Below are 24565 nucleotides of genomic sequence, written 5' to 3'. Positions count from 1 at the left end.
CGTACACAGATACGGGGATAAGCAGGCTCACTCATGGAACGTTCAGGACTCCCAAGGACCTAGTGAAGACAGTCACTTCGGGGGATTGGGGTGGACTGTGCACCCTTATGTCGTCTGGGTTTTGAGAAGCCCTGGAGTATGGTTACCTAATGAGCGCAGCCTCGGGGGCCCACGGCCTGGGTTCAAACCCCGGCTCTGCCCCTTAGTAGATGTGTGATCTTGGGCAACTTACTTAACCACTCTGGGCCTCATTTTCTCATAGTTTGGATTAATAGCTGTTAATATTTGTAAAGTCCTGCGAATAGCATCTGAGACATAGTAGGCATTATGGGAATGTTTGCTGTTATTACTTAATTGCCATTTAAGTGCTTTCTATGTTTATTTAGGAAGCTAGTTAAGAAAAAATAAAGGCTTTAGGATTGGAGAGGAGAACTGGCATCAGCCAGTTTGTGGCAGGGGCTGATTGGACTGGACGGCTCGTGCTTTCCCTCCAGGACTGATTCTCCCCTCCACAGAAAGGTCTAGAAGGACAGCTCCTAGCTCAGGATCAGAGGTGCCAGGGCAGAGTGGGGAGAGCCCTTTCCCTCACCACTTGGACTTCTGGCGAGGTTGGCCACAGGCCCTGGGAAGCCCAGTACAGCCCCCACTTTGAGGCCAGGGATAACTGTGCTCCCAGCTCCAAGCTTTTGGGATTCTGCCCCTACCTCTGGCCATCTGCCTCTCTGTATCCCTTTACTTCCTATACACCCATGTGCTAAGGCCAGTGGCCCCTCGCCAGTTGGCCAACCCTGTGGGGCAGGATGGGGAGAGACAGAGAGTGAATGGTCTTCAGCGGGGCTGCAGGCGGGGCTGGTGTGAGGAGCCGGACTCCAGGGAGCTGTGGTCACTGGGGGGCCAGGACGAGGAAGTGTCCGGCCACGTCCATGATAGTTCAGGCATGATCCAGCCTCTGGAACACAGGGGCCGGAGCATGATCCTGACGTCTGGGGCTGGATTTCCCCTGCAAGCCAGATGGGAGGAACGGACTTGTCTAGTGGGCCCCACTAGGGTGCCCGGGGTCGCTGGGCACTGAGCAAAAGGAAGGTCTGTGGTGGTACGAGTTTTCTGGGAAGATGTGGTTACAGCGCTGCCGTGGCTGGTTTTCTGGGTTAATGATTTATGGTGGGGTGGGGGCTGGGCCCTTTCTGGTTCCTTCCTGTGCTCTGAGAACTGCTGGGGAAGGAGTGGGAGAGCTGGTGGGCTGGAGAGCACAGGTCTTGAGCCAATGACCCCTCTCTGCTTGTTGAAACTTTGCCCTTGAACTGCATCTAATGAGATTTCTGGCCTTTTTTTTTTTTTTTTTTTTTACAGGTGAGCGGCTGGGACAGTGCTGGTTTGAGCTGGACCTTGTCTGATGGCTTCCTCCACCCCTCCTCCACAGGCTGCCATAGGTACCGTACCCCAGGCTTCCTATTCGTCCCTCCTCTGAACGGGCCACGGGGCTGGCGGGGGGCACTAGCTTTGGAGCAGGCTGACCCTGGGTATGAATCCTGCTCTGCTGGTGCTTAGCTCTCCTTCTCACAGAGCAGGCTCCAGACCAGGGGTGATTCTTTACCTAAGATCCCCTGGAGATTTTAAACCTTTTTTCTTTTTTTTTTTTTAAAGATTTTTTTATTTATTCATTTGAGACACAGAGATACAGAGAGAGAGAGAGAGAGAGAGAGAGAGGGAGAGAGCATGAGCAGGGAGAGAGGCAGAGGGAGAGGGAGAAGCAGGCTCCCCACTGAGCAGGAAGCCCGATGTGGGGCTCGATCCCAGGACGCTGGGATTATGACCTGAGCCGAAGGCAGACGCTTAACCATCTGAGCCACCCAGGCGCCCTAAACCTTTTTTCTTTTTTTAAAAGATTTTATTTATTTATTTATTTGTTTTATTATTTTATTTATTTATTTGAGAGAGAGAGTAGGCGAGAGAGAGAGAGCGCAAGCCGGGGTGGGGGGTGGGCAGAGGCAGAGGGAGAGAGAGAAGCAGACTTCCCACTGAGCAGGGAGCCCGATGCGGGGCTCGATCCCAGGACCCCGAGATCATGACCTGAGCTGAAGGCAGACGCTTAACCGACTGAGCCACCGGGGTGCCCCTGGAGATTTTAAACTTTTAAGACCACAACCCATAGACATGACGACAGGAGTGTTGTGTGCTTGGGGGTGAAGCTCATGAACTGAGGGCGGCGAGGGTTGAGGGGAAGGGCCTGGCCTGTCCACCTCTACCCGCCAGTGTGCTGAGGCTGGGTCGTCTAGTGGAGGCAGGGTCGCCAGAGTTATCGGGGAACAAAAAAGAAGATGAGGAAAGACCCACACGTATGCTGAAACATTATTTGTTGTTAATCTGAAATGGGATTTGCTGTCCGCTAGTTTCTCTGGCAGTAACCCTGGCAGTGGGGCCTCGGACACCGTAGGTGGAATCCGGGCTCCCCTGCCCCAGAGGACCTGGACACCCTTTACCCAGTGGGCCCCGCTTCCTATGTTTTGGTCATCCTCTGGGGGAGGCAGAGAGCAGAGAGTTTGTGCGTGAGGGCTTTTCACCAGCCCAGCCCTCCACTGACACTGTGCGCTTAGTGGAGCACCTTGCTGTCTCTGGGGCTCAGCTTCATCACCATAAACACGGGGACAGTAATGCAACCCTCTCGGCGCATGTTGCAAGGCTTAAATATACGGGCAGCCCTGGCGTGTGGTAATCAATCGCTCAATGAATGGGAGCTATTATTGCTGTGGGTGTTGCAGGACGGCCCCGTGTGCTCTGCTCTGAGCCCCGGGCAGAGACCAAAGGAGGGGTCCCTTCCTCCTTGAGCCTTCGTGTTCTTCTCCAAAGGGTGGGGGACCCACATAGTGAAGCCACCTTCGTTCGCGGTGCACGGTGGCTTCTCAGGTCTCCTGCCTCCTGGGCTTGCTGGGGTTGGCTCTCCCAGGGCTGGGGTGTAGCCTGGAACATCAAAGCCCTGTGTGGTCAGCTCTGCTCAGGCCACCTGTCCAGATAGGTGGCAAGGGCTCAGTTCAGCTCTCAATTATCCAGGGAGGGGCCTGCTGATTTTGCCTTCTGATAAGGAGCCATGTCTGGTTGCCTGGGTCTCAGGAGCACGAGAACAGGGCTGTGGGGGACAAGGGCATCTCCTGATGCATGACTGTGGCTTGGGTCCCAGGATGCTCCTTGCTCTGTCTCCTGCTGCCGTGGGCATTTTGTTACCCTTTTTCCTATTCACCAAAAAGTAAGAACAAAATGATTTTATGATTACGTCAACTCGGTCCTGTTCAACAAACATTTGACTTACTGTTCCAGTTATATCTGATGTTGCTGGCTAGTGTCATATGGTTGAAACAGGCTCTCTGCCATTTGCTGATTGTGTGAGAGCTTCCTGTTTTCTTACCAAGTAAGATTCAAATTCCCCCAAACACCTCTTCATGGTCCTATAGCTGCCAGCCTCCTTGCTCGTGTCTTCGGCTCACCTGGGTCACATGCTACGTATTCTCCACTTCTGCTGTGGCCGCAGCCTGGGACACCAGCCCCGCTGTGAGCCTGTCAGACCTTTACTCATCCTGCGAGGCTCTGTGCAGGGGTGGCCCCTGCCAGCGTGAACACCCGGCTGTCACTGGGCACGGCTCAGGCCCTGGGGTTCGAGCCTCATCTCTCTTGCCTGCCTCACCTGCAGTGAGCTCCTTGACACTGAGGGGCCGTGTCTTACTCCTCTCTGAACCTCCTGGCCCCGGGGCTGCTGGGAACAGTCCCCTGGATGCGGGAGTGACGGTGACCATATCCATCGACGTCCCTCCTGCACACAGCCTGTGGCCAGTTGCTCCGAGGGCCAGGCCTGTGACTGGGAAGGCCCGTGCATCTCCTTAAGCGTCTGCCTTCAGGCCTAGGGCTGCGCTCTGACATAAGCATAACAAAGATAATGGTAATGATGTTGTGGTCCTGACAATGAGCTGGACTGTTACCAGCAGCGAGCACAGGCCTCACACCAGGCACTCTACATAGGTCGGTTCATTCGGCCCTCCTGTCCGGTGTCCGGCCTCCCCACCAGCCTGAGAGCTGGTCGCTCTTCTTGTCCTTGTTGTAGGTCAGGAAGCTGCAGCCTGGGGGATACAGTGACCCCGTGTTCATCTGGTCAGCATCTAGGAGAGCTGGGGTTGGAGCCTGGTGGTCTGACTGTGACACGCTAGTCACCACGTGATACTGGCCGGGCGCACAGTGTCCCCGCTGGGACTCCGGCGGATTCAAGTGGGAGGGGCCAAGGGCACTAAGGGTCAGGGTGGGTCTATATCTGGTAGCCCAAAATAGTGGGCGGGGACTTTGTAGTCATTCATTCCAGCATTTTTAAACTTTTGTTTTACTTTATTTTTTTTAAAGATTTATTTATTTGAGAGAGAGAGAGTGCGTGCACGTGAGAGTGAGTGCGGGGGGAGGGGCAGAGGGAGAGGGAGAGAGACTCCCTGCTGAGATCACACCCTGAGCTGAAACCAAGAGTTGGATGTTTAACCAACTGAGCCACCCAGGCTCCCCAGTATTTTGAACTTTGAAAACCATAACCCACAGGGGCTCCTGGGTGGCTCAGTCGGTTAAGCATCTGCCTTTGGCTCAGGTCATGATCTCAAGGTCCTGGGATCAAGTCCCGCATCAGGCTCCCTGCTCAGTGGGGAGCCTGCTTCTCCCTCTGCCTGCCGCTCCCCCTGCTTGTGCTCTCTCTCTCTCTCTGTCAAATGGATGAATGAAATCTTTAAAAAATAAAATAAAAAAGTAAAACCACAACCCATAGGCATGAGAACAGGAATGTGTGTGTGTGTGTGTGTGTGTTCAGCAGACTTATTGTGTGCCTACCGTGTGCTGGGCACTATAGCAGATGCTGGGGATATAATAGTGAGCAAAACAGACTAGAATTCCTCATGAGCTTACGTTCTAGTTAGGACACAGTAAAATGAATGAAAGCATGGAACATCACTGCTGACAAGGGCCATAGAGAAAAGTAAAGCAGGCAAGGCCATCAGGGAGTCCCAGGGTGTGTCTATGGGCAGTTTTGGTCATGGCAGCCTCATCTGGAGATGACCTGGAGTAAAGACCTGAAAGAGGTGAGAGCAGGAGAAGACACCTGGGGAAGAACATTCTGGACCCCAGGATGGAAAGTGCAAAGGTCCTGAGGCTAGAGCACATCTGGCACATTCACGGTGCAGCAGGGAGACCAGTGTGCCTGCAGTGGAGTGAGTGAGGGGAGAGTGGTAGAAGATTCTACACCCCCTGTATGTGTGTGGATATGTATATGCAAACTGAAACAGAACTGTCAAAACCATATCAAAAGTAATACCAAATGTGGCTTTATTAATATTATAATAAAATATTTAAAAATATCTCAAGTAATTCATAAATGAAACAAAATGCCACCTTGGTATCCCCTAATTGATTTTTTGACCCACCAGTGGGTTGAGGACTGTCATTTGAAAACCATTAATCCAGCTTCCAACTCAACCCCTGGATTTCCTTTATTAATTCATCATCTCGGGGCCGAGTGTCCAAGGGCTCAGCTAACTTCCCGAAGGCAACAGGGCTCAGTGAAGAACGTAGGATGGGAACAAAGACAAAACGGGTTCAGAGCCGGCTCCCCGCCTACTAGCCGTAGGACTGCGGGTGCATCATTTTGCCGCTCGAATCTCTGTGGTCTCATCATGTCCAGTGGGGGTGGTCGTGAGGCTTACACCAGGAGCTGTGTGGGGCTCATTTCAGGCTCTCAGCCCGGGTTTGTGTCTCTGACCTGGGGAAGGAGCTTCCTCCACCGGCCACATCACTGCCTGGAGGAGTTCACCCCTGCTGATGTTGGCCTAAGCTGTCCCCAAAGCCCCCAGGAGGAGAGGGGGACCCCCACCTCAGGGGACCCTGTCTGGGGAGGGGGGAAGGCTGAGCTCTGGGCTTCAGCTGCACTCTAGCAGCTGGGGAAGGGGCTTTGTGAATTTGATACATTTGCACCTGGAATGTTCTCTGTAAAATCCCAGGTCCCTGTGGGGGAGGGATTGGATTTTTCTAGTCCAAGAGACTGCTAGAATTGGGTATGCCCCTCCATCTGTCCTCTGCTGTTCCATCCAGCCGTCTGTCTACTCCATCCGCCTTCCTGCCTGCCTACTCATCCTTCCACCTCTGAGCACCTGTTGGGGCTGAGTCCACAGACACGGGCTAGGCAGTCCTGTCTTCAAGGATTCTGGCTGGGAGGGGCCGCACTTACAACAGGTGTTCTTGTGTAATGCGTACCCACACCAGGCAGTCGGCCAAGGGCTACACCTACCCTGGCAGCTCCCAGGTAGGGGTGATTTTGTCCCCCAGGGGACATTGAGCAATGTCTGGAGACATTTGTGGTTGTCACAACTGGAGGGTAGTACCCGCTTCTAACGGGTAGAGGCCAGGGATGCTTCCGTACATCCTGCAGGGCCCCCACCACGAAGACCCTGGGGCCCCAGAGTCAACAGTGGCAGGGCCGGGAAACCCTGACCTACTTCCCAGTTCACGTTCACCTCGGCCTTGTGGGGTGGGTGCTGTTTTTATTCTCCAGTTTATGGAGGGAGAAACCAAGTTTCCAAGAGGTGGAGAGACTTGCTCAGAACCACACAGCGGGTAGGGGGCCCAGATGGGACCAAAGCGCATGCTCTACATCCTGTGGCGTGAGCTACAGCAGGACTGGAGGGGTGGTCAGCTTTGCAAACTTTTTTTTTAAAGACTTTATTTATTTATTCGAGAGAAAGAGAGAGAGTGCACGAGCATGAGTGAACATGAGCGGGGAGGAGTGGGGAGGAGCCAGGAGGAGCCGGGAGGAGGGGCAGGGGGAGAGGAGAGGAGGGGCAGGGGGACAAGCAGACTCTCTGTTGAGCAGGGCTCAATCCCAGGACCCCGGGATCATGACCTGAGCCAGAGGCAGACACTTAACTGACTGAGCCACCCAGGCGCCCCAGCTTTGCAGACTTTTAAAACCAGCCCACATTGTCCTTTGGTTTTGGAGAGAGTTGGCACGAAGTAGGGGAATGGCATAGTGAACCCCTGAGGTTCTGTCCAGCTCCAGGCTCGAGGAAGGAAGTCCTCCGGGGAAGAAGACGGGGGACCTCAACTTGGTGAAGTGGGTGTAGAGGTGAGAGCCCGTTAAACTCTTTAGGGTAGAGAATCCAGTCCTTTTCTTACTTAACAGAAGTTGCTGAGTTTCTACCGCGGGCCAGGCCATGACCCTTCCCCTTAAAGGGGACAGTAGAAAGGACTCTTAGGCATCTGAGATCGTCCGGGGAAGACAAACCAGCACAAAACACATCTTTGCAGGTTATACAGGGATGGAGGTAGAAAACAAGGGGCTGAGACAGAGGGGGGCCATCGTGGGGGCGGGGCTCTGCTTCACTTGAGCTTTGATGGACGGCAGGAGGGCATGTCCGTGAAGGGGATCTGGGGGAGCAGGCTCCTCGTCCTGCCCCAGCAGGTCTGCACTCTGGTCCCTGTAAGCTGGTTTCCTTCGGGCTCCAGACACCCAGGCAGCTGCGCTTTATGTGGCTGTGCCGTGTGCAGGACAAGCGTGTGTGGGAAAGGCACACGGGCACATGCACAGGGAGCGACACACGGAGGTGTGTGCCCACACGCACATGCCCAGATGCAGTTAAAAGCCCCCTTGCTAACAAAATGGGGAAATCGGAAACAACATGATAGATGTACGTTCAAGCGCAGCTGTGCGCCCGTTCACCGTTTAGGCTTTGCTCCCTCCTCTCTGTCCACTGCTCACCTGCTTACAGCCCTCACCAACCACGGGTCACCTCTTGAGCACAGGGAGGCCAGCTGGCCCGGGCAGGGGTCTACTCGAGGCCCTGGGAACTGCCCTCGTGCCCTCTCTCAGGCCCGCAGAAGCTCCCCCGCTGTAGCCATCTTCCTTGACCAAGCCCCAGACCCAGCGGCTGTTAACTCCTCCTCCCTTCCAGGAGATCAGCTGGTTCTGGGAGGCCCCGGCCCCTCCCCCGAGGCGGAGGACGACCCTGGAGAGGCTTTTGAGTTTGAGGACAGTGATGATGACAAGGACACCAGCGCTGGCCTGGGTGTCCCAGGCGTGGCTGCAGAGAAGGACATCGATGACGCCCCACTGATCCACTTGGACTCCGCCCCCATCACTGGTAAGGTGTTTTTGGGAGCCTTGGGTCCTCCCATTTCCGGGCCTCTGGGGCTACAGAGAGCCGAGAAGCCTGGTGGAAGCTCTAGGCTCCCAGGGATGCCTCCCAGCTCCTCCACGATCCCCAGAAGCAGGAAGGGAAAAACCATTGAGAAGTTGCATTCCATGGCTTCCCTTGGGAACTGGAGATTCCAAGCATTCCTGCAGCATCTGGTGCACTTTGACACATTGGTCATGGAAGTGGTTGGCCCCTAGTTGGGCTTTGGACACAGTTGCTGCCCGGGGCTTGTGTCTCCGAAGCCCCTCTTTCCCAGCAGCTTCTCCCAGGGAGTCACACCAGCAGAGAAGCCACCTCCCAGAGGTCCCGGTGGCCCTAGGGTTGGGAGTGCCCTGATAAGGCGGTGTTAAATGGCAGCTTCTGGCCTCTTGTATTGTGTCATCTGGGAGAGACTGGGGACCGGCCTAGCAGGAACTTCCTGCAGGCCTGGGGACAAGGGGCTCCTTGAGGAGCTGGGGGTGGGGGGCAGGCCCAAAGCAGGCAGGGCAGCTGGTTCTGGTCGGATTTGGGACGTGGGAGTGGAGGTGGTATAAGTAGGCTAGGTAGGGGAGCTTAATGACAGTGCCGTGGCGGGGGCAAGGGAGGCAGGACCCCAGCAGGCACCCAGGTTGGCCCAGGCCCCGTCTCTGGCACCCCAGGGAGGCGGGGAAGGGGGCGGGGATGGACTGAGTCCATAGGGACCAGCCTCAGGCCTGACAGGCTCTCCTCTGCTCTCTTCCCACAGACCCAGACTCAGCAGCCTCCCCACCCCAGACACAGTAAGTGAGCCTTGTTCCTTTGCTTTGGTGGTTGGAGAAAGAGGAGACACTGGGCAGGAGGTATGGGGGAGGGTGGTGCTGTGCCCAGGACCGCTCGGACTTTGGCTGGGGATCCATCAGCCGTTCCCCTCTGTGGCCTCCCAAGCAGCTCGGGGGTGAGCTGCACATCTGGGGCTTGGGGGCCATAAAAGCAGAGGCCTCTTGGGGTTTGCTCACCGCTGCTTGCTGCCTGGCTTTGGGGACCTGGGTGCTTAGAGAGTCCTCCTCTAGGGGAATCCTTAGTGGTGGATCTAGGCCCTGGGGTCCTGGCTTTAAATACTGGCCACTCTGGCAGGGGGAGGGGTCTTCCTTTGTCTCTTGGTGTGCAGAGCCAGGGGACCTGATTCTCAAGCGGGTGTCACCCAGCTGGAGAGCTCAGAGATGCAGCTTCCCTCCCTGGGCCCCTGGAGCCAAGACAGATCTGGATTCAAGGGCAGGAGTCCCTGTATTTGCCATCCGGAGTGGGTGGGCCCTGGGAGGGTTTCTGCAGGGCCAGAGGTAGGGATCGGCCTCTCTTCCCTGGTTGGGGACCTGAAATGAATCAGCGGCCCTGCACCTCTGCAGGGGAGTTCTCATCTCCCAGGGGTTAGAGCCCTCCAGGGTGGGCCAGGAAGGAAGGTAGCCAGAAATTCAGTCTAGTGGGGGATGCAGACACAGGAGAATGGCCCAGAGAAGAATGCTCAGGGAACTGGGACACCGATGGGAGGGGGCCCAGGCGGAGAGCTCAGGGAGAGGGGAGGCTCGGGGAGGAGCGGTTACTGGAAGAAGCTACTGGCAGAAGCAGGGGGCTGGGAAGGGGAGTGGGCCGTGAGCAAGCGCACCACAAGCCTCGAGGCCACCCTCCTGGAGAACCCCATTGCCCACTCAGGGTCAGGATCTCGGCAGCCTGGCCTGTCCCTGCCCAGCTTCTCCCTGTAATTCCTGGAGGCCAGACTGGGTGTCTGGCTGGGGCTGGTGCAGTGCTGAGGTGGTGACTGGTGGCCCAGAGAGCTAGGGCCGTATACCATGTTGTTATCATCAGCCCGCTGGTCAAGTAGCTCAGAGAGTGTTTCCAGGAGAGGGGCCCAGCCTCTGCCTTGAACCCACTGCCCACTTACCTGTCCTCAGGCTCGCCCTGGGGCAGCCCCAGCCCCCTCAAACACCATCTCTTGGCAGCACCAGGGAGTGAGCTCTGGAGGTTCAAATCCCCACTTAGCTGGGTGGCTTTGGGCTGCCTGGGAACCTCTCTGAGCCCCAGTTTCCCTGTTTGTACGATGGAAGTAATACCATCTAGAGCATCCTGTGAATTAGGAGATGCTGGTCAAAGGATGTACCAGATATGCTCCCTGTCCTGTCCCGGCTGGGTGTTTCCAGTGATGGGGCGGGAGGGACGGAGACTGTGTGCTCAGAGCCTCCGCCTCTCGGGCTAGGCCTGCGTTGCCGGGTGGGTCTCACCAACATCTGGCTTGAATAAATGTCACTTTTGAGTTCCCTAACTGGGCCAACACTGGATCCTGGCAGGGGTCCTCAGGGGCCTCCCGGCCTGCCCTTAGTTTCACAGATGCAGAGATTGGGAGCAGGACTTGTCCAAGGCCACACTGTGAGATGCTGGCAGCCTTGGACTCCTCATCCAGTGCTCTCTGTGTGCTCCCAGCTGCACCCTCCTTTCTAGATCTCTGTTTACTTCAGTTCCAGCGCCTTCCCTGGGTGGTGATTTTCCACTCTGGAATCCTCGGGGAGAACAATCCATTCAGATCACCATCCTTCTCCTTGTTATCCAAGAGAAAGGGGAAAAAAATTGCTTTCCTTTTTTTTCTTTTTTTTTCGACTTTCCTAAAGGTAGTCACTAAGCAAACACTGCTTTGAAAAAGCAAACACCCAGTGGAGGACATTTCACCAAATCTCCCTGCATTTCCTCCATGGCCCCTGCCCAGAGGTTTGGAAATGGCCCTGGGCTTTGCCTGGCTGCCTACCTGGCCTCTGGGGACTCTTGACGACAGAGTTAGAATAACTGCCCAGGGGCGCCTGGGTGGCTCAGATGGTTGAGCGTCTGCCTTCGGCTCAGGTCGTGATCCCGGGGTCCTGGGATCGAGTCCCGCATCGGGCTCCCTGCTTCTTGGGAGCCTGCTTCTCTCTCTCTCTCTCTCTGTCTCTCATGAATAAATAAATAGAATCTTTAAAAAAAAAAAAAAAAAAAGAATAACTGCCCAGATCCTGGCAGAGCTGCAGCCCCCGGGTGACCTCACCCCCCTCAAGGTACTCACCCCCAGCTAGGTAGGGAAGCAGGGCCAGTCCTCATCCCACGTCCCCGCTGGTGAGCCGCCAGGCAGGAGCGTGGTGTGGAAGTGAGGGCTGGAGTCTGGGTCCTGGGACACCTGGGCATTTGGGCTCTGAGCCACATGGAGCTGGTTTCAAGTCTTTCTCTGCGTTAGCTGTGCCTCTTTGAGCAAGTGGCTTCCCGTCCCGAGCCTCACTTCTGATCAGTGACATGGGGCTAGTCAGTCTCCTTTCTTGCAGGCTTCTGCACCTGGGGGCTGGGTGTTTGACCACAGCACTGCCCTCCAGGGATGTGCTGGGGACTCCAGGTCCGGACCCAGAACCTCAGACTTTGGCTCATGGTGGGGGGGGGGGGGTGTGTGGCCGGCTGCATATGGACGATCTGACTGTGTGTGTGTTTACTGGTGTGAGCATTTTGCCTGCTAAGAGATTTACCTTTGCCTCCTAGTTCTTAGGAGAGTAGTTTGTAAACAGTAGGTTCCGGAGATCCCACCTGGGGAGCCAAGCAGAGTGTCCACAGCATGTGATTCTGGGCGAGGCCCCTTCCCATAAAATGGGAGCAGAGTAAAAACAGCCCCCTCCCCTCTGGGGGAAGGATGTGAAGGTGTGTCCCCCCCAACCCCCTCGCACAGGCCTGGGACGTGGGTGTTTAGGGTGGGGGAGTGGGGTCTTACGTTTGCTGCTGGGTCCTCACGGCTTCGCACACTGCCCCCGGGGGGAGTACTGAAGGCATCGTGTTGCATGAATGACGGGCACAGGAGGCAACTTTCAGTGTCTCCATGAAGAGGAGGAGAAGGAGGAACAGTGTGGAAATGGGGTCTCGGAACCTGGGCTCTGAGTCTGGCTCCGACAGGGACCGGGACGGAGGCCGGTGGGAGGCAGGCTCCGAGTGGCCCGGTGGCCTGTCCCACCAAAGCTAAGTGCGCCACGCATATGATCTCCTCTCCCAGCACCGCAGCCCTAGGAGATGGGGTGATTGGTCTTGCCCACTTTTTCGAAGAGGACCCGAGGCTGGAATTGAAGTGGCTCAGCCGAGAATTTGTGGGGCTGGAGCGTGGCCCGTGGGCCCCCACAGCCGTCGGCTGGAACCTGTGGGGTTGGCCGTGCCTGGTGGACTTGGAAGCGCATGCGCTCAAGCACCCTGTGCTCTCCCTGGGGGCGTCTGGCTGAAGAAGCCGCCCAGAGCACCAGTGGTTGCTGGAACAAGGGCGTGTGGGGCGCTGGCTTCCTGTGTTTTCCCTGGACTCAGGCCCGCACCTCTTCCCTCTGAGGGCACCGGCCCCCTCTGGAGTTGTTTGCTTTTCCTGCCCGGTTTTGCTGCCATCCCCACGGGGCCCCCTGCAGCCTTAGTATTTCCTGCGGGGTCGGGCTTCTGGCTCCTGTCTGGGCCGCAGGGATTCTTACTGGCTTCCGGGAGGTACCTGTCCTGCCCCATCCTGGGTATCCAGACAAGATGGACTGGTCAGAGTCTCTTACTTGGGCCTGGATTCTGGGGAAGCGGTTGGGCAGCTGGATTCCTGGAAGTGCCGAGAAGCCCCATCCTCCCCGGACACGTCAGGCACTGGGAGCGCCAGGCCCGGCTCAGGAAAGCAGCATTTGAACAGAATAGAAACAGGGTGCTAGAGGGCCTGTGGCTTCTGAGGAGCATGCAGGTCTTGGGGGGGACAGCTGGACAGACAGCCCCGGGGGAAGATCTCCCTGGCAAAGTCAGTCACTGGGTTGTTACTCAGGGCTTTCCAGATTGCTGAGCCCCAGTGTGGAGTTGTTTGTAATCCCAGGCTTGCCTTTAATCGCAGTTTCTGCAAATCGGAGCATTTCCGGCTTCCTGTGTCCTGTCCTGAGGGGTCCATGTGGGACCCGAGGCCTGGCAGAGATCAGCTCCCCGCCAGTGGATTCCCTCATAAGAGGGTTATGGGGACCAGGCCCTTCAACATTAGAGACCTCTCTCTCTGGCTCCTTGCTTGTCCCAAAATTGGAAACGCTGTATTTTTTTTTGTTTTTGTTTTTCTTTCCTCTCCACCCCTGGCTACGAGGGGTTTCCACATCTGAGCTATGGCCTTTGGATCGCAGTATAAAAGGACCAGCACAAAAGTACCCAGTCTGAAAGCCACACAGTCTCTCCTGAGGAAGGTACCCATGTGCCCATTTGTTGCATTGAGTGCCCCAGTCTGGAATCTCGTGAAGTCCAGCCCTGGGTCTCTGTAGCCATAGGACACGGCCTTATCCATCCTTCATCCCTAGGACCTGGCACAAAGAAGGCCCACTACTAATAGTTTACATGTGCAGGACTTTATAGTTTATGTGGTCCTTTCCCCACACATCACTGTGGTTCTCACAGCTGCAGTGGGCAGGAGAATGCCATGTCCTAATCCCCAGCACCTGGGAACATGTTACCTTCTGGGGAAAAGGGATTTGGCAGATTAAAGTTAAGGATCTGAGATGGGGAGATTCTCCTGGATTCTCCAGGTGGGCCCAGTGGAATCATGAGGGTCCTTATGAGACAGGCAGGAGGGCCCACATCAGAGAGAGATCCAAAGATGCCACATTGATGGCTTTGGAGATGGAGGAGGGGCCGTAAGCCAAGGGATATAGGCTGCTTCCAGAGGCTGGAAAAAGCGAAGGGAATGGCTTCTCTCCAGCACCCCCAGAAGAGCAGAGCCCTGCTAACACCTTGCTTTTACCCAAGTGAAACCCATTTTAGACGTCTGATCTCTACAACTGTAAGATAGTACATCTGTGTTTTGGGGATTTGTCACAACAGCAAGAAGGAGACTAACACAGCTGGAAAGAGGGCATTATTATCGGTCCCACTGTGCAGACCCAGAGGGGCACAGCCCCTGGCCCAGGGCCGGTGGCGCCTGAGCTCACAGCCAGAGGGCAGGGCTCTGTTTGCCTCCCCTGCAGCCCTCCCGGCCCTCCCAGGATGGTGCCGGGCCGCCCTTGGCCAGTAGTCCGCTGGCTGGCTGGGAGCCCCCTGCCTTTGACCTCCGTCCTCTGTTATTCCATCCTACACACCTTTTTGGAGTACCTCTGATGCTCCAGGCCCCACAGTGACCCAGGCAGACGGTCCCTGCCCTTGGGGGAGGGGCACTGCCATTTTGTGCCTGGCTGTGTCATTTTCGTGGGCCCGGCCCCGTTCTACAAGTTCTACCTGCCTTATCTCGTTCATCCTCATGACACCCTCAGAGGCGGGCACTATGATAATGCCCATTTTACGGATGTGGAACCAGGTCAGATGGAACATGGCATCAGCCCCCTGTCGCCACACAGTTGAGGAGAGGCTGAACCCAGCCGGCTCGGCTTCCAGAACCGGTGTTTAACCTGCTGAGGTCTGCCGCACGGATCTGGTAGAGCTCTGATCTGAGCTCTGAGACCCAGGACCCCCTTATCTGCCTAACCCTCCACTTCCTCCCTGTAAAGTGGGAGACGGACCAGCTGCGGAAGCCATCGGGGGAGGAAATGAGACCCAGGGATTGGATGCCCGGCCAGAGAGCTGCTCTCTGTCGCTGTCCCCAAAGGGTGCTCGTGTGTCTGGGGTGACCCCAGGGCGCGCGGGACCCACGTTGGCCAGCACACTGCTTAATGTTTCCAGAGATGTGTGTGCTTCCTCTTTTTCTTTCTTATAATAGGCACACATGTTGTAGAAAAATTAGAAAGTACAGAAGATGACAGACTAACTCGAGCTTCAATCCCACGACTGTGCATCCCTGCTCGGCTTCTGGGCTGAGCAGGTGTGCAGGTATACATCCTTTTTTTAATAAAACTGTGGTTTTAGCACACATGCTGTTTCATGGCTCATTTTCTGCCCTCATTGCAGATCATGAGCATTTTCCAGTGAGAGCCTGTATCTTGTTCATCACCCCACATGGCTCTTGATTAGTGCGGGGTGCGGTGCCGGCCACCATCTGACCTGACCGCCGAGCCCAGGGCCCTCCAATGTCAGGGAGGTGTGCGTACCTGGAGCAGAAGGCCGGAGGTGGGGTCCGGGTGGGCATCCACAGCTGTGTGTCCAGAGGGCGTCCCCCGGGGGCCTTGACGCTCGCCCCACAGTGAGGACTGTGCAGTGGATAGCAAGTCGGGGGGCCCTCCCCAGACTTCCCCTGGCGTCTCCTCACCACCCACTCAGGAAGTGGGTTTGTGACCATGTAGGGGGTGGCACAGGACAGACGGACTGCGTCCTGGCACCCTTCTGTAGGAGGCGGTCGGCCGGGCTAGGGCTGTGAGGAGGTGCATGTGTGCAGGCTGGGGGCGCTGCCGTGTGACCCCCGTCCGGTCTGGGACCCTGTAACTGGAGCAGGGATGGAGGGGAAGTAACATACCAGGAGCAGATATCAAGCACCAGACCCCTTGCTACGTATTTCCGTGCTTTCTTGAATTCCTCCTTACCAGCGCCCTGGGAGGGAGGCCTTGTTGCCCCATTTCGCAGGTAAGTTATCTCGTTAATCCTCAATGCAGGGAGCAGAAGCCGCTGTTCGCCCCACTCCACAGCAGCTGTCCTGGCATGCAGAGCCAAGTGGCAGAACTGTGGTGTTGTCCCCCGTCTGTTGCCTCAGGAGCGAAGCCTTCACCCCTCAATCCCTGAGCCTGGCCCTCTCGACCCTGGCCGCACAGGGAAGGCAGCAGGGAGTTTAGAGACACTGGTGCCTGGCCTCCCAGACCACCAGCTCAGAATTGCGGGGCAGGGGCCCTGGCCAGTACCTGCTGGGAGCTTCCCGGGTGATAGTGGATGCAGCTGCTTTGAGCCATCTGACCAGATGATCTTTAAGGCCCTTCCAGCCTTCACGTGTTACGTAAACTGGAAAGTGGCCAGGGCTGAAAAGACATCTGGCAGTGGGGTTAATCAGGGTTTCATATTTTTGTCTTTCTTTTGTGTCTCTTGGATGTAGGGATAGTGGCAATGGTGGGTGGTGGTAGATTTCTGGAGCGGTGACGCTCTGAGTAGGACCGTCCTGGGTAGGCCCCACTGTCCAGGCCTGATTCTGGTCCTTTCTCTTCCTCAAAGATGGGATTCTTTCCTCCTTTGCGTTTTTCATACCTTGTCCTGGAAAAGGCCCTGGGATGCCCCGTGTGTGCATGAGGGTTTACGGGTGCACGTGCAGAGGGGCACGAGCCCAGCCTGCCACGAATCCTCAGGCCGTTAGAGTTTGGGAGGTCTTCCCCACCGTATAGCCCCTGGGAAAGGGACCCTGTGGAATTTGCCATCCAGAGAGATTCACTGAGAAACTGGGGGCTGGACCAGCAGCTGCAGGGCTGGGGACACTGCCATTCTCTGGAGTGGAGCTTTCATCTCACACAGGCCGGGGTGGGCATCGGTCATCACTGAGTGTGGGCCCGGTTGCTGGGGCTAACGGAACAGGGCGGCCAGGACGGAGCGGTCCCTGCTGTCACAGGGCACTCACTCCCCTCTCGTCCCTGGCTTTTCCCTGGAGAGTGAGGAGGTGGGCACAGAAGGCGCTTGGAGCTGCATGGTGGCCTTCTAGAGTGCTTGACCTCAGTCTGGTGGACAGTGGACACCGGTGTTGGGGGGCCAGGGGGCGTACTTGCTTCTGTCTCCCGCCCACTAGCTTTCAGTGAACTCCTTGTTCTCTGCGCTTCTCTGCGGACTTGGCTCCTTGCCTCTGCATTCCAAGGGCGTGGGCTCACCTTATGAGACTGGTGTCATCTTAGTGGTGGGCCTTTTTCTCAGGTATGAGCTGAGAGGCTCTGAAAGTGCAGGAAGCTCAGATAAGCATGAGATAAATGGCCTCTTACTGCTTTTTATGGCCCTTTGGTTATCGGGAAGCTTTGGGGAGGCCCCCGAAGGAGTGTTTGCTCTCGGAGAGAATTGTGGCCAGGCAGCAGCTGGGAGAGGCTGCCCTCTGGGTGGCTGTGGAGTGGGGCGGTGGCCTCGCTGGGCGGTGGGAAGGGGCAAGGAGGAGGCCCCCCCAGCCTCTCGTCTGTCTGCCGGGAGGACACCTGCTGCAGTCTGGGGGCGGGGGGGCAGCGGAGCTGGTGTCCAGAGCAGGGCTTTGCAGGCAAATTGCAGCTCTGCGACCTGCTGGCACTTTCCTATTCTGGACCTCTGTTTTTTCATCTATAAAATGGTCATGATAATACATGCACTTGTGCTCACGAGGCCTTCCTCAAGCATTCAGCATGGCACAGGGTCCAGAGTAGGTACCAGCCAAGGGAAGGGCATGGGTGGGTGGTGGTCTCCAGCCGAGCCTGGGAAGACCTGTCCACCCATTGGCACTGGCCCTTTCCCGCCCTTGGCGCTCGCAGTCTCTGTTTGCCTCAGCCATGGAGGTGGTGGGGGCAGGCATGAAGGTGATTTCTCTCGGCTGTAAGATTCCCACTCCCCAGCCCAGGACCCAGACTAGCTTCTCTAATTGTGTAGGTGGCTTAGATCTACACTGTCCTCTTACGGTGGTCATAAGCCACATGTGGCTATTTAAAATTAAATTACGTAAATAAAATTAACAAATAACTTCACTGTGTTTTGGTGATGCTTAGCCTGGAGGCTCATATTTCAGCCACTCCCGGCTTTTAATACATCATAAATTATTTCCAGATCCTTCTAAAGCTGCCTAACCTCCCCCCAAAATACTCACTGCCTCTTGATGTCACCTTCAGAGTTTACCCAGGGCCTTCTCGGGTGTTCTCTGGTTGAACCGCACCGCAGCCTTGGGGCTGGCTGTTAGGATTTCTCTTGGACAGAGACTTGAACGTGTTTATTCCCAGTGCTATTTCTCTCCTTCCCTTTAAAAAGAAGGATGTCTGAATAGCCAAGTGAGGTTCAGTGGCCTTATGACACAGCAAATATGTGATGTAGTTGAATATTTAAATGCCACTTCCCTCCTTCCAAGTGGTCTGGCTGGAAGAAGACAAACTTTGTAGGCAGACAGGCTGGGCCATAGGTCCCAGCTCCTTCTGCTGCACTGAGTGAGTGACCCTGGCTAAGTAGAACTGAGTCTTTGTTCCTCCATCAGTGGGATGAGGATAATAGTACCTGCTTCGTATGCGTTCCTGTGACTCGAAATCTGAAAATACAAAGCAAAACAGGCAGCAAGCAACAGGTGCTTTGTAATGGCCCCCGATCGTCATGGGTGACCTATCAGAGCAAAGAAAGCCTGTGGTTGGGACTCTTTCCAACCCAATTGCCGAGCTCATGTCGACTTGGGCTGGAACGGCTTGGTTCTGTCTCAGCGGCTGGATTCAGCACCTTCAAGATGTCCAGGGCTTGCGGTGGTGGGGGCCCAGGGAAGCTGTTGTTAGGGATGTGAGCTCAGGCGGCTCCCTTCAGCCCCCCACGCCCTCCCGCTCTAGCCCCGCCCTGTCTCTAGTGGGCAGAGATTTGCTCCTCCAGTGGTGTAGGGCCCCTAGACCGGCACTCATGTGCGTGGCCACTAGCCACAGGTGGCTCTTGAAAATTAAATGAAGTTCCTTAGTCACATGAGTTCCAGTAATGAACTTCCACACGTCACATTCCAAGTGCACAGTAGCCACACGCGGCTCAGGGGCCGGCACAGACACTCTCCGTGCTCTACCACCTGCACTGCTGTCGGAGGAGGCCATGCGGGGGCCAGGCAGGCTGGCTCCTCGGCCTGGCTCTGCCACTCTGGCGGTGTGATCTTGGGCAGGTTCCTCTGGCCCAGCGCCTGCGGGCGGGGAGGATGCAGGATCCACGTTGTCTCGGCTGCTCAGGGGAGGTGCTCCCTACCTCCTCCTCCTTCCCTGCTTCCTGCACCATCCTGGGGATGCCTCTGCCCCTCCTCCTGGGGCTCGGGTGCTGGGATGTTCCAGAGAATTCTTGGCAGCAGTGGCTACTGTCTTGGACCATTACAAGTGTCTCCCCTCTGGATTGGCAGGTGTGGCCTTTGATTTTTTTGAGGCTGGGCTTAAAAAAAAAAAAATCAACATTCATTCTGGAATAATTTTAGATGGACAGAAAAGTTGTCAGGAGTTCCGTATACCCAACAGCCAGTTTTCCCCGTGGTTCACATCTTACGTGACCACGGAACGTTTCTCAAAACTGAGAAAGCAGGCTGGGCACACTACCATCCCCTGAACTCCAGGCTTTCTCCGGATTCCACCAGCTTTTCTTCTTACACCCTTTTCTGTTCTGGGATCTTTTGTTTAGCCCGTTCGGTGACAGTTTTGCAGTCTTCCCTGGCTTTGCATGATCTTGGGAGTGTTGAGGAGTAACAGCAGGGTTTTGTAGACTGTCTGGGGTTGTCTGGCCCTCTTCCCATGTTCAGACTGGGGTTGTGGGTGTGCGGTTACAGTGATGCGGAGGAGAGCGGCCCATCCTGCCAGAGTGCGGGATGTCTGTGTGATGCCGCTGCAGATAATTCACTTGACCGCTTGGTGGAGCTGGTGTGAGCCGCCTCGCTAGTTTTCCCTTTGAGTCTCTGCCCCTGGGAAGCCGGCCTGTAGGTCCAGCCCATCCTCACGTGTCGGGGGCATGAAGCTCTGCCTCCCGTGTCAGGCCTAGTGAAGCCTTGCATGACCTTGTTTCTCACAGGGGGCAGGGGTCCTCCAGCCCTTGCCCCCATTTTGCAAGTGGGAGAATGAGAGATGGAGAGCCCACTGAGTCTGACCTGGAAGAAGGATGGGCGCCCTTGAGGGGAAGGCCCCTGATCCTCATCACTGTGGTCTTCTGGTGCTTTCTAAAGACGGAGAAACTGAGAGGGGAAGGGGCTTGTTCAAGGCCAGCCCAGCCATGGCCTCCCCAGCTCTCCTGACTGAGGGCTTTGGGGGCAAGTGGCTCCTGGCCCTCCGCCCACCCTTGTGCCTCATGTGCCCTGCCCCCTAGTGCGGGGCTGCCAGAGGCTTCTCGGAGCCTGCTGTCCTGTCCCTCCCTGCTCAGCTGCACCATCCCTTTCCCTGCTGGCTCACTGACACTGTTTTTTGGCCCACAGGGTGCCACCAGTGGTGAGCAACGGGGATGCGGTGGATGCTGCTCTCTCCGGGGTCCGGCACTCCAGCTGGAAACGGAAGAGCTCCCGCCGGAGTAAGTGCCCCCCAGCCCCACCCCAGGAGGGTGGCACTGGGATAACCTCAGAGCCCCTCCTTCAGGCCCAGAGGGCTGCTGTGGGCTTGCATGTGCCATGGGGTCATCCTCACTGCCCATGCTTGGGAGTTGCCCCTGTTTGTTGCCTGATGAGAGCCATGGTCCAGGAGTTGATCATGTATTTGACCGTCTGTTCCTCAAATACTCAGAAGCTCCTACAGCAGGGCAGATGGGCTGGCAGTGGAGTGCCCTAGTGCCCAAGGTGAGGTCCTTCTAGGAGCAGAACCAGCCACATAGGCAGTTACCTTGCAGAAGGCCAGGTGCCGGGGGTGGGGGTGGGGTGGGAGTGAGGGGAACCCATGAGTCCTGAAGGCAGAGAGGAGGGAGCAGGGGTCAGGAAAAGAGCATCCATGCAGGGGCCCCTGGGCAGGAGCCTGAGCCCCAGCCCCCGGGGGGAGAGGGGACATCCGGCACCCTGGGAAGCAGCAGCTGTGGTGTGATGGAGGATAGCACCCAAGGGGTCAGTGGGGCCAGGCGAGGCTGCCGTGTCCCCAGCTCCTTCTGGGCCTCCCAGCCATGCTTTCCTGAAGGCAACAGGGAACTGTGAGAGCCAGAGACGCTGTGGGGTGGGGGTAAAGCTATAAGACAAGGGATGGGCTGCAGCCCAGGGAGGAGGCTGTCCAGGAGAGTAAGGCTGACGGCCAGAACTAGGGACCTGGAGAGAGGGGAGCAGGTCTCAGAGCCATGTGGGAGGCAGGATCCCTATGGGGGTGGAAGATGGGGTGGAGGGTGGGGCTTGCCAGGGCTCTGGGGCCCTGGGACCACAGTGGGGATTTCAGAGCCCATCTGGTCCCACCTCTTCTCAGACATGGGGTGAAGACAGACTCCTATCAGGGTGGGGACTGGTTTTCCAAACCCTAGCTCTGTGTTGGGGGGCACACCCCTAAAGAGGACAGAGCTTGGGGACACGGTTTTGAGGGGAGACCTCTTTAACTTGCACATCCTGGTAGCTGCTAACGTGGGGGGGGGGGGGGCCAGAGTGGGCACCCTGCCCTGCTTACTGCCCGCCCAGCAAAATGTTGGCAGAGGGATGTGTTCATTTGCTGAATTTTTCACCAGTCACGACCCTGCTGGCTGCATTTTGGGGGCCCTCTCCTTAACCCCACTCTCCAAATCCACCCCCCTTCCCTGTAATCAGTAGGGCTGCTTTGCCCCTTCCACCTCTGGGTGGGAGGTAGCTCCTTTTGGGTAGTCCTGAGGGTTTGGACCGCTGAAGATGCTCCCGGACCCCAGGGCACAGGTGCTGGGTCTGCTTCCTGCTCCCCGCAGGTGCCTGGAGTAGCTGCGGCGTCAGCCAGATGCGCAGGCCTGTGGGAGGCAGGGCGGCAGGTGGGGGGTCTGCCGTCCTCACTGGGAGGATGCCTCGCAGGGCTGGGGGGCGGGGAGAGGCAGTGGAACCGAGTCCTGGGAGAGCCGCCGGCAGGGGCTCCCGAGGGGCCGGGCCGCGCGGGCTGCTGGCCGCGGGGGGAGGGAGCGGCCAGCTGGTGCAGTCCTGCTGTCAGCCCGGCAGCCGCCTCCGCCCGGGCGCCACAGCCGCCTGAGCGCTCCTGTCCTTTCCCCTCGCTCCCAGTCGACCGGTTCACTTTCCCCGCCCTGGAAGAAGATGTGATTTACGACGACGTGCCGTGCGAGAACCTGGATGCCCATCAACCCGGTACGCCTCCTCCGCGCTTCCCTGCGGCCTTCGGGGGGTCCCGCGGGGGCGGGGGGGCGGGACCCGGGGAGGGTCTGCTCCTTCTATTTCGCTGCCCCGCCCCACCCGGCCATGCCCCTCCCTCCGGCTTTCACCAACCACCGCCGGCGTCCCGGGAGCGGCTGGAGCCGGCTGGGGGCGTGGCCAGGCCGGGCCGGGGCTGGGCGGGGTCCGCCAGGCTGCCGGGGGTGGGGGGTGGCCCGGGCCAGTCATTTCACCTCCCTAAGCCTCCATTTCCTGCCTGGGGAGAACCGGGAGGCAGCCCGGGCTTCCCGGGGCTGCTGGGGAAAAGGACAGCTTGTTAAACCCGACCGCTGGCGCAGAGAGGATTGGGGAAAGCCTGCGCCCGGCTCTGGCCCGGGAGGCAGGAAGACTGTGGCTGTAGGGAGAAGCAGGGTGGGGTGGGGTAAGTAGAATCCACTTAGAAACTTCGCTCTGGGGTATCCTGGCCCCACTGTACGGACAAGGAAACTAGAGGCAGAGCTGGGATTTGAACTTGGTCATTCTGACTCCAAGTCCGCTGCTCTCTCCCCTACCCGAGGAGGCTTTGCGTGGCATCCTATGACAGATGACGCATATTTGCTCCCACTGTTCAGTCAACCCCTTGAGGTCTGCAGGGCAGGGCTTATGGCTCCAGGTGACGGTGGCATCAGAGAGGTTAAGCCACCAGCTGCAGACCACGCGGCCTGTTTTTGAGGAGCTTCTAGTCTGACGGGGTGGCCATCACCATCCTTGGACTGTGCATAGACCAATGGGAGAGACATGCAGACAACATGACAAGGTCCCAGGGCCCTCAGAGCCACACTCCTGACTCTATTCCAGGAAGAGGGACAGGTGGGCTGACGATATGCCCATCCCTTCAGCAAGCCTCTGAGATGCTTGGAACACCCCTGCTTGTTGCTCACTTGAATCCAGACAGAGGAGGGGAAAGGGCACACCGCTGGGAGGCAGTGGGGTCTTGTTGGAAGGTCCCAGATCTCAGAGATCTGAGTGGCTTGGAGCCCATTGTTTCGCCCCCGTTGGGCTCTTTTCCCACCTGAATCAAATCAAGCATCTCATCACTTGGCCCCAGTCTTCACTGAACACCGAGATGCCATCCTGCAGTTGTCCCTAATGTGGTGAAAAGGAGGTGGCCAGGCAGTCAGCTCTGAGCCTTCAAACCAAGGACCCTCGGGGCTGTGGGAGGGTTGAGTCCCATGAGGCTGTGGCCGGCCCTCAGTGGGTACACTGCACAGGAAACACAGGTGCTGTTGGGGTTAGACCTGCCAGGACCCAGCACTGACCTTCATGGACAGATGGGGGCTCAGCGGGCTCTCGGGGAGGTTAAGAGCCAAGGAGCAGGTCACACATACAGCCCTGGCTCCAGGTCCCAGGTCTGCCATTGCTTAGGGCACAGAGCTTGGTGAAGCCTGCGGCCCCTGAAGGCTGAGGATTTGGCCCAGGCCCAGGAATCTGGTGATACTTTCTCCACTGGAGAGAGTATTTCTTCCCTTCCCTCCCCTCCCCTCCCCTCCCCTCCCCTTCATTCATTTATTTTAGAGAGAGTGCGCTTGTATAAGCAAGGCAGGGTGGGCAGAGGGGGAGGGAGAGGGACAAGCAGACTCTGCCCTGAGTGCAGAGCCCGACGTGGGGCTTGATCTCAGGACTCTGAGATCATGACCTGAGCCAAAGCCAAGAGTCAGTTGCTTAACCAACGGAGCTACCCAGGTGCCCCTGGAGAGAGTATTTCTAAATGAGCCTGGGAGATGGTGGGGTTGGCAGGCCTCAGTGGAAGGCAGTGTGGTGAATGGAGGGAGCCTGGCCTAGGAGTCTGCCGCCCTTTCTCCCTGCTCTGTCTGACCCTGGGCAAGCCACGTGTCTTCTCCAGGCCCCTGTTCTCTTGTCTTTCTAATGAGGAGGTGACTACTTGTCCCCTGCTGACTGATCTTAAGAATCCAGCCGGATGGGGCGCCTGGGTGGCTCAGTCGGTTAAGCGGCTGCCTTCTGCCTTTGGCTCAGGTCGTGATCCCAGAGTCCTGGGATCGAGCTCCGCATTGGGCTCTCTGCTCGGCGGAGAGCCTGCTTCCCCCTCTGCCTCTGTCTGCCGCTCTGCCTGCTTGTGCTCTTTCTCTATCTCTGTTAAATAAATAAATAAATCAATCTAAAAAAAAAAAAAGAATCCAGCAGGAGACCTCACATACTGGAGGTGTAGGTGGGTGGGAGGCCGGGGCTCCTGGAGGTGTGTCAAGGTAGGCATTCGAGAGGCTGCTCAGAGGGACCCCCAAGAACTGGGCTCTGCCCCTTTGCTCATGGGTCATGGGGCCTCTGCTGTGGTAATAAGACAATCAGCCCAGCCTTGTAAAGGTCACAGCCTGGTCACCAGCTGCTCCAGTCCCTGGAGACATTAATCACTATTATCTTTTGCTTAAAAATAACCTTATGCTCCCTCCTCATCCTGAGACCCGAGTCCCCAGCTAAGCCTCAGTGTGTCTGTTTGTTCTTTGGGTGACAATCTCCCAGAGCCCCCACTCCCTGGCTCTCGTGTGGGGTGGAGGTGGGGGCCCCGGGTCAGTGGGGTGACACCCAG

General features: G+C 57.1%; 1 protein-coding gene across 6 annotated transcripts in view; it reads left to right on the top strand.

The window, feature by feature from the left end:
- The window catches only part of ARHGEF10L (Rho guanine nucleotide exchange factor 10 like), a 142240-nt gene that overhangs the window by 34132 nt on the left and 83543 nt on the right, over positions 1 to 24565 (top strand). For all 6 annotated transcript variants that reach the window (XM_054513113.2, XM_045898579.3, XM_045898583.3 and 3 more), the window contains exons 2-6: positions 1351 to 1430; positions 7959 to 8147; positions 8926 to 8959; positions 20155 to 20246; positions 21877 to 21960. In XM_054513113.2, the coding sequence (XP_054369088.1) occupies positions 1394 to 1430; positions 7959 to 8147; positions 8926 to 8959; positions 20155 to 20246; positions 21877 to 21960 (436 nt within the window). In that variant the 5' untranslated portion in view covers positions 1351 to 1393. The remainder of the gene's footprint in view (positions 1 to 1350; positions 1431 to 7958; positions 8148 to 8925; positions 8960 to 20154; positions 20247 to 21876; positions 21961 to 24565) is intronic.

The sequence above is a fragment of the Mirounga angustirostris genome, unplaced genomic scaffold (assembly GCF_029215605.1).
Source record: "Mirounga angustirostris isolate CCGP_5_RB_7025 unplaced genomic scaffold, mMirAng1.0.hap1 SCAF_4, whole genome shotgun sequence".
In the NCBI taxonomy this organism is placed as follows: domain Eukaryota; kingdom Metazoa; phylum Chordata; class Mammalia; order Carnivora; family Phocidae; genus Mirounga; species Mirounga angustirostris.
The sequence above is the reverse complement of the archived record's forward strand: the minus strand, read 5'-3'. Positions and strand labels throughout refer to the sequence as shown.